The sequence below is a fragment of the Cucumis sativus genome, chromosome 3 (genome assembly GCF_000004075.3).
Source record: "Cucumis sativus cultivar 9930 chromosome 3, Cucumber_9930_V3, whole genome shotgun sequence".
NCBI classification, from domain to species: Eukaryota; Viridiplantae; Streptophyta; class Magnoliopsida; order Cucurbitales; family Cucurbitaceae; genus Cucumis; species Cucumis sativus.
The window spans coordinates 12,572,288-12,582,073 of record NC_026657.2 but is presented as its reverse complement, the minus strand read 5'-3'; the positions used below and the strand labels follow the sequence as shown (position 1 = coordinate 12,582,073).

Below are 9,786 nucleotides of genomic sequence, written 5' to 3'. Positions count from 1 at the left end.
AATAAACAATACATATTAATAATACATTTGACATCGTAATACATCAAATATTATAACACTTCTAATATCCTAATAAGATTACTAGCCCCTGCAGAAAGGCATAATATTGTTTCAAATAAAGGGATAAAGAGAGGGGATGAATGACATATATAGTGATAATTTGAGAGTAAGGTATAGATATGGTAGATTCTTTGTTTGAGAGAGAGAGAGAGGTGGTTAAAAATACAAAAATACAAAAAATTAAAATCCTTGGTAAGAGATATTGTTAAGTAGAGTACTCCAAAAGCAATACCACATAGCTAGCCAGAATCATTTGTCATTCTTTAATTTGCAATCAATCCATTTATGCCTTTAATCTCTCCTTAAAAGAAAGATTATAACAGAAACACCAACCCCTCCCTCTAACTACAATAACCAGAAATTTCCTTTTAGTTATTGTAACCATTTGGGCAAAGCAAAGAGAAAGGCAAGTTTTTTTTTTTTTAATGTTAAACCCCTACACCAATCACCTCCTAAAGTTGGTAGCTAAGGTGGGAATGTTAGAAATGAGAAAGAAACCCCAATAATATTTAAATTAAAATCCTTAATTCACACAATGAAAGTAGATAGAAATATATATGATATGATATGATATGATAGGAAGAAAGAAAAGGAAAAAGGGAAAAGAAGAAAAAAGAAAAAAGAAAGATTGGGATAAGAGTAATTTTGTTTTGAAAGTGTAGATGTGGACAAATGTGGTGTAAAAAGGAAGTATTTGGGTTATTTTTGTAAGATGGGGGATTGTTAAAGGTTTTTGAGTCGCAAAGAGAGATTTGAACCAATCTTCCTCCTCCTTTTATTATTTGATATATATCCTCAAATAATCAAAAAAAGAATGTTGGTCTTCTAATTCTTTTCTTTTGACTTTTATTATTTCGTTTCCTTTTTGTTTTTTTTCTTTTTCCTTTCGTTTATTGCGCCACACTTTAAAAGGTTGTTTTCCCATTTGGGTTTTGTACTTAAAAGGGAGATAAGGGATTTACCACCCCACCACGTGTCTATTTCATATTGAGTATTTGTTCTTATGTTTTCTTTTGATGTGTCACCATGATATCTAATCTTTGTTATCATGTCTTTATCTATCCATACTGTTTTTTATTTAATAAGAAAGAAAGAAAGAAAGAAAAAAGAAGAAGAAGAAGAAGAAGAATCAGCTCTCTTTCCGACACTAAACTGCCGACCAAAATCTAGTTGATTTTCTTGTAGTGATAACATGTGGATACATTTAGATCAATCCCTTAGCTTCGTTTTGGGATTTGGTAGCTTTGCATCTATGACCTACAAATTTCATTTTTCCACTATATCTCTTCTCCACACTTCAATGTCAATCAAACTTTTAGGCTATTAAATCACAACTTGAATTCATGTCCTCTTACACCTATTTAATTAAACTAATGTTTTGTACTCAACACTAGATCAACTTACAAATCAAATAAATTATTATATATTATGTTAAATTTGTTTTTATCTATTAACTTAAGTTTTGTATTTGTCATAAACTTACATATACATCTATATAACTTGTACTAATTTTTAATATTACCCTACACTTTTCTTTAGTTTCACACGTGTGGAGGTATAAAAGTTTAAACTTTGAATCTTAAAGATATGAGTATACACTAATTAGCTGACAACTGGAATATTTTTATGTTGCTAATTGGTCACGTACGTGCAAAAATTCATGATGATTAAGCTATTTGGGACTCTTTTTCTTTCTTTTGAGAAAAGGAAAAGTTTGTTCCACTCTTAACTTGCTTTTGTGTTAGGAGAAAAGTAGGATGAATTTTCATCCGTAAACTAAAATAAGACCAAAATGAAGAAAGGAGACCACAAGAATTTGGTCATGGATAACGATGGTTTAGAATTATGAAATAAAAGATTGAAAAATACAAATAAAAAATGTGAACCAACTTTTTTTTATTTAAAAAAATCAATATATAAAAAAGTTAAAAGAAAAAAGTGAAAGTGAAAATGAAAGGAAAAGGGACATTTTCTTTTTGTAGAAGTCATGTTTACAACGTGTTATGAATTTAGAAAAAAGGTGGAATTAAAACAATGGGCCGGAGTGGAAAGCCCAATTTGAGAGAACCCAACAGAATTTGGGCCTTGGATGGGCTCAAATGCAAAATCTTGGGGTTGAGGCTGTTCTTGGACATTGGAAGCCACACAAGCAATCTCAGCCCGAGTTTTGGCCAACTGGGTTTCTGCCACGTGTAATTCATGTTGTAATTGGGAAATAATCCCTACACATCCATAAACTGGATCTTCAATTCTGCATTTTGCCTCAAAAATTAAAGTTTCTGCTGCTTCTGCTCTTAAATGTGTAGGAAGTTGCTGATTAAATTAGCAAAAAAGAAAAAGAAAAAAAGAGTGTTAATTCTCTCAATATATACTATACTAAGAAATAGATAGATAACTAAGAGATGGGTTTATGAATTAAATGGTAAGTAAAAAGCATGGGGAAGAATGGAAATAAGAGATATGATATAGAATTAAAAATGGTAGGTGGAAAATGAAGTATATTATAAACTTACATGGAGGAATTTAGCAACATTACTAGCACCATAAATTCGATGAACAATGGTGAATCTTTGAGGATTATTGGAAGGAAAGAAAGGGGAAAAAATACAATCGGAAGGGCATCTTCTTCTTAAATACTTACAAGCTGCACAACGACCAGAAATCATACTAAAAATCCAAATTGAATATATATTATTTGACAAGATCAAGATTTTGGAAGAAAGTAAGAGAGAAGAAGATTTGGATGAAGATTCTCCAAATCTTTTGTGTATATATACATTTTATGGTGAAATATGAAGAGTTGTATTTTTGATTGACAACAGATAACGGCTAGTTTTTCAAATTGTGATATATAGTTTACAAGGAAATGTTTAATTATGTAATTGTGTAGATATGGTAACAAAAAACAATTTGGTTAAATATTCTTATCTTCCATAAATCATAAGGGTTGTGAAAGGAATTTGTTTTCTCTGAAAATATTTTAAACCATAAATTAATTAATGTTTTTAATACAAAATATATAGGTCTTGAAGGAAACACAAAGCTTTCAGATTTCTGAATATTTTAGTATTGATAATTGAAGTATTCAAATTTTTTATGGATTATGGAAGTTCAAGATTGAGTTGGAAGGAGAATGATAAGGAGAACATTCAACATTTGATTACCAATTTTATTTTAATTATTTTAATTTTGCTATCTTTTTTACAACTTCTTACCATAGCTTTTATGATTAAATATTTGAATTTGCAGCCCAATTTTATAAAAAAATTTATTTGAAAACTACAAACCTTTTTTTAAAATAACATGATTTAACCAAAACTATACGTATATTTTTTTCAATTTTTATAAAAACACATATATTTTAACCAAGTCTAAATTATCCCTGTGATATAAATATTTTCCATTTTCTTTTATTTATGTAAATTCTCCTCTTTTTTTCTATATTTGAAATGCATTTTTTTAAAAAAAAAATAAATCTAAGAATTCACTCATATTATAGCATAACTTTAGATTGATAGATACATATACATGAATAGATGTCTATACTTCTTCTTTATTATTTATTTAAAATGACTCTATTTTATAAATATTTTAGTTTAATTTGTTATATTTTGAAAATGTCTCATTTCTTTTTCAAAGCTGGGTTTGAATTATTTTAAAATAATCTAAAATAAACAAGAAAAAAACCGTAATACCAATAAGTTTAATTTATGAAAACTAAAATGGATCTTATTGATTGAAGTTCACAACATCATATATAAAGAGATTAATACACGAAGATATTCATAAATTAACTTAACACAATGATACATTCTTATTAACAAATAAAACTGTTAATTAGTTGTAACAGTTTGTAGCTATAACAGTTTGTTAGTTGAATTATGTTTGTAAATAACAGTTGTTAGTTAAACTTCCATGTATCAAAGTTCTATTATAAAAAGCCGTAAATAAAGTAAGTGAAATTAATAAAAGAATCTCTTCACATACCTCTCTCAACTTGATATGGTATCAGAGCAATTTTGCAAAAGAGAGAGTTAAACCGTTGTCCGGATATTAGAGTACCCTCGTGCAACATTCATCATGACAACACCAGAGAGTTCAACGCTCGGTGTTCACATGAGATTTCGAAGAAATGTATTTCGTGGAATTAAACTTTGATATATTGATGAATATTGTGAATACAATCTCTAGTATTTACTCATTTGATGCTTTCTCTCGAATACAAGTTAAATCTTAGAACTTCTTGATATTCGATCTTCAGGGGGTTGTAGTTGCAAGTCGATTTGAACTTCGATCTTCTGAAATCCAAGGAAAGTTTAATCTTCCAAGTCTTCAATCTTTCAGAAGTTGTTGATCTCGAGGTTGATACGAACTTACACGTCTTGAGAGCTTGTAGAAGTTTGAATCTTCAATTCTTTAGAGCTTCAGTACTTCAGAGTTTCAATTCTTCCTTCAACCAAAGATCTCTCAAAATGAATGACAAGAGTCTCTATTTATAGAGAAATTTCATGGGCTTTAGATGGGATTGGACTCATTTGCTTGTTAGGCTTGGACTTGGGCCCATTTACTTGTTGGGCTTGGACTTGAGCTCATTTTCTTAGCGGGCTCTGGCCCATTGTTTGGCTCGATTTTTCATCAAGGGTTTGCATTGGGTTGGCTATGAGAAAACTTGATTACCCAAAATCCAATCAAATTATAATCACCACCATTTTGTTGTGATGACATGACAAAATTTAATTGACCGAAATTTCTTGCTCAACAAATGTCTCCTTTTTGAGATTTGTACACATGTACGAGTGGACGAATCACGAAAACGTTAAGCTGAAACAAAAAATATAAGTGATTTGTTCTTGACTTTGAGTTCAGTTAACATGTCAAATTAATCACACTATGCATTTGGATATAAGTGTGGTTAAAATGCTATATGAAGTGAATTATAATTCATCAAGGGTTTGCATTGGGTTGGCTATGAGTTCAATTACTTTGTTTTTAAAACAGTTGTTTTTCTCTCTTTTTTTTTGTTTTTTTTCGTTTTACTTATTTTCATTTTTTAAAATTATTTTTTGTTTTTACTTTTTTTGTCTTTATTTCTTTATCTTTTTTTTTCTTTTCAATAATTTTTTCTCACTTTTATCGTTTGAATGTGGAGCACACCAAGCTTGATCGAACCCGAAAATGGAGATGAAGATTCGATCGTCTACGACACATGGAAGACGAAAATGGAGATGAAAATCTGCATATCGAAGATGGAAATGGAGATCTGCACATCAAAGATGCAGATGACGACGACTGCTGCAACACGTTGAAGATGCTGCAACACATCGAAGACGGAGATGAAGATGGAGATCTGATTGACTGTGGCACATTGAAGATGGAGATGGAGATCCGAACATCGAAGATGGAGATAACTACGACTGCTGCAACACGTCGAAGATGCAGATGACGGCGACTGCTGCAGCACGTCGAAGATGCAGATGACGGCGACTGCTGCAGCACGTCGAAGATGCAGATGACGGCGACTGCTGCAGCACGTCGAAGATGCAGATGACGGCGGCTGCTGCAGCACGTCGAAGATGTAGATGACGGCGGCTGCTGTAACACGTTTAAGCTTTTGTGGACTAGAGCATCATGCAGTTTAAGCTCCTTCTTCATTTGTGGAATTGGTGAATATAATAAGTCTTGGCTTCATGATCAAGGGACCTTCTATGTTAATGTCAACAGACAACCTCCTGTTCATGCGTGATGGGACACGACTGTGAATCTTCTTGTCATTGTTTTCTTCATGAAGTGATTTTACCTTTAAAGTTTTCATCTCTTTTTCATGTGATCACTTGTCATCTTTAGTCCATAAAAAATAGATGTTGAAGGTTGATCTTTCTTCGATGGGGAGATACTTAGCCTTTTGAAAGCTGAAGTTAGAGTGGAAGTAGACGTTGGACATTGATTTTCTTCTTTTGTGGCCATATTCAATCTTTGAAAGTCTGAAAATCGAGTAGTTGAAGGCTTGATACGATCAAAGACAGAAGTCATTTGCTTAATTTCATTCGAATTGTCGATTTCTTTAGAAGATGCATAATTGTTGTCGACTTCTGTTATATTGACAACATGACATGCAATGACTTTTAATATTTCCCTGAGACGAACACCAAAAAAGCTTTCTGGGAGGAATTCTATCAAAGTTGTTGACCATGGATGCCGGCAAAAGTCCTCATCTTTTTCTTTCACACGTTTGGGCTTCCACATCTTCTTGTTTATTTTTCCCTTTATTTTTTGGTAGATGCTTCCTTTTGCATGCTTTTGACGGAATGACGGCTCCTTTTGAATGAAATTTGGTTGTCTTCCTTTTCGATGAGTCACAACTATCCATCCTTCGTCATCATCTTCAACAAGCTCTGTTTTGTTTTGGGAGTTTGTCGTCACGATTCTTTGTTGGAATTGGACAACTATAGGTTCAAAAGTCACAAACTTAATTAAGCTTTTCCTTTAATGATAAAGTTATGTTGATGGTGGAACACTTGAAGTTATCTTGACTGCAACATGATTCGTCTCAGCTAATTCATCAATATTCAGCTCGATCTTTTTTTCACGAGCTAACTTTAGAATCAACTTCTTCAATACGAAACACTTTCCAACAGGGTGACTAATGACCCTATGGTACTTGCAGTATTTAGGATCATCTACTTTTCCTGTTTGTTCCAATCGTTTGCATTCTGGCAGTTGAATAAGTTGCTTCTCTAGCAGCTGCTCTAACATGTCTGTAACATCTGAGTCAGGAAATGGATAAACTTTTTCTTATCTTTCTTTAAGAGTTAAGCATCGTTTTTCCTCGCTATCATGCTTTCCTTCAATTTTTGTTTCTTTTCTTTTAGAGAAAAATTTCAAAGGGGTTGCATGAACAACCAGACTCATTTATGACAATATTTGCAATCATTTTAGTGTCATCAATTCCATTCTTGTCACTCCTCATTTTTTGAACCAAGAAATCTTTTGCTCATCTACGTGTGATACTTAGTTCCATATCATGGGCATGAGTGGCCAACTCTTCACACGTTCGTAGTTAACCCTTGCAAAATATAGAGAAGTTCCCAATGCATGTCTTGGGTGCACATCTCAACTGCAGACATTTTTGTGAGTCTGTCTTTGCAATCCAAGCTTAGAACTCTCCATCGTTTATGTAGTCGATGACTGACTCACCCTTCCGTCGTTTGGTATTTGTCAACTCCATCATGTTGATGATACGTCGAGTGTTGTAGAAGCGATTGAGAAAGTCTCCTTCAAGCTGCTCCCAACTGTCAATGGATTCATGTTCCAAGTCGATGTACCAGTCGAAGGCGTTTTCTTTCAGCATTCGAACAAACTGTTTTACCAACAAATCTCCTCTTGTACCAGCATTTTCACATGTTTCAATGTAGTGAGCAACATGTTGTCTTGGGTTACCTTTTCCATCAAACTGTTGGAACTTGGGTGGTTGGTATCCATTCGGCATTTTGAGATTGTCGATCCTCTTCGTATATGGTTTGGAATACAAAGAGAGAGTTTGGGCAGGTCCACCATATTGAGTTTTAGTGGAGTTTGCAATAATCTCTTGCAACGGCTGAACTGACAACGATGCAATTGAGGTCGAACTACTGAACTGATAACGATGCAATCATTTCGAAGTTGGAAACAAATTAAGAACACATGATCATCGTAGTGGGAAACCTCTAATCGTGAATTCATAGGTGAATTTAACCAAACCGTAAACCCTTTTCTTAAAATTAATTAAATTTTTATTATGTTTCTAATTACATGTATTTTTGGTATCTAATTTCATCAATTAATATTGATCTCATCTTCTTGGATTTGATACAGATAACTCCATATTCAATCTCACCAATTTTTCCTCTCACGTTTTTCTATTTTTTAAAAATATTTTTTGAAAATTTTCTTATTTGATTTAGGGATGTATTATAACTTTTTTTCATCAAGATTGTTCTTTTTAAGTTTGAGGCAATTTAAGAAAAATTGGTGGTGGGAGAATCAATTTTTCTATATTACCCCACCTTAATAGAGACATTACATGTCTTCTAGTTTAATTCTTGTTGGGCTTTTTTATTTTCTAATTAAATCTTGCTCATAACTATGACATTCAATAATCACTATTATATTTATTTCTTGTTAGAAAATGTGTAGATTTTTTTCTTAGTCCTTTAGTGTGCAATGTCTTTTTATGATATATTTTTAATTTAGATCTATTATCTTTTAGTTTGTATTTTTGCGTTACAGATTCTTTTGAAATTTTGAGTTTTTTTTTTTTTGTCCTTTGCACCGACGACCATGACTTTTTGTGAGATATTTCTTTAAGGAAAATTTTTAAAAATAGTTGATTTTACAAAATATTTACAACATATAACAAATTCTATCCATGACAGTCATTCATATGTTGTAGTGATAGAATACAAAATTTTGCTATAAGTTGTAAATATTTTAATTTATTTTATTATTTTTAAAAATGTTTCTTTCTTTAATTTAAATTTATTCTTTTTTAGCTTGCTTGCATTTTAATTGGATTATTTTTTTTTTTGAAAAAATTGATTTTTTTTTTCTTGTTTTGGGCAGTGTTGTGGTAGGTTTTTCAGGAGACATTTAATTAACATATTTATTATCAGCTTGCTTGCATTATGATTTGTTTTGAAATTTTGTTTTTTTCTTTTATTTTTTGTCATTAATTGTTTGTTCGATATCTTTCTATTAGATATACTTTTAATTTGAATTTATTCTTTCAGCTTTGCATTCTGTCTTAGAGATTGTTTTGAAATTTGTATTTTGTTATGAGATTTTTATTTTCGGTACTCTGTTTTTTCTTTTTTCTTTTCTTTCTTTCTATACTTTTTTAGTCGGTGATATTTTATTTATGTGAATAATTGTGGAATTTATTTTCTTATTCTGTTTGATTTGATTCTTTTCATCCTCTCTTTAAAACTTTATGGTGTCTATTTGCTTATCAACTCTTCCCTTCTTGCTCTTTTGTGTTTCTTCTTTTTCCTTAATTTTTTCTTGTTTGATTTCTAAATTCATTGTAATTATTTTTTCTTTATCATTTCTTATGGAGTGATTTTTTATTTTGTAAATTTGAGAGGATTTAAGAGAAATTGAGCGTCTCGAAATCAATTTTTCTATATTACTCAACACCATAATATAACATGTATGTGTCTTCTAGTTTCATTTTCGTTGGATCTTTCTTTTTTATTTTCTTGTTTTAAGAACAAGTGTGTAGATTTTTTTCTTAGTCTTTTGTTGTGCGAGTACAACAACTTTTTACGAGACATTTTAAATTTATATATATTATTTTTTAGCTTGCTTCCCTTTTGTATTTGGATTGTTTTGTTGAAACTTACCATTTTCTTCTTTCTCTTTTTTGAACCTTTGTCGTATGCACATTTTTTATGAGCAATTTTTAATTTAAGTTATTATCTTTTTAGCTTGATGCTTGCATTATAGACGGTTACGAAAATTTGAATTTTTTTTGGTCATTTGTCGTGCAATTTATCTTTATACTCATTTTTAATTTAGGTTTATTATTTCTTTAGCTTACATGTTGGAAACACGTAATTCTTCTTCTTAAAAAAAAAAAAGACTTTTTTCGTAAAGTTATTATAAATGACAAAAATGTTAAAAATATTTACCTATTATAACAAAATTTTAGATTCAATTTCATTGATAGAACATTTATCTATTAGTATTTAT

The 9,786-nt window shown here is 31.0% G+C and overlaps 1 protein-coding gene across 1 annotated transcript; it reads right to left on the bottom strand.

Moving 5' to 3' along the window:
* Positions 1–1,948: 1,948 nt before the first annotated feature.
* On the bottom strand, positions 1,949–2,788 carry LOC101216878 (LOB domain-containing protein 24). Its single transcript, XM_004140806.3, has 2 exons — positions 2,574–2,788; positions 1,949–2,373 (listed from the first exon to the last, which is right to left on the bottom strand). The coding sequence occupies exons 1-2, from the start codon at positions 2,724–2,726 to the stop codon at positions 2,062–2,064; spliced, it is 465 nt and encodes a 154-aa protein (XP_004140854.1). The 5' UTR covers positions 2,727–2,788; the 3' UTR covers positions 1,949–2,061.
* Positions 2,789–9,786: the final 6,998 nt, after the last annotated feature.

Bases quoted from the DNA above. Each gene is read 5' to 3' on its own strand.
- LOC101216878 (XM_004140806.3), bottom strand. From the start codon at position 2,726: ATGATTTCTGGTCGTTGTGCAGCTTGTAAGTATTTAAGAAGAAGATGC. The intron at 2,374-2,573 runs GTAAGTTTATAA...TAATTTAATCAG, and splicing joins ATGTTGCTAAATTCCTCCAT to CAACTTCCTACACATTTAAG.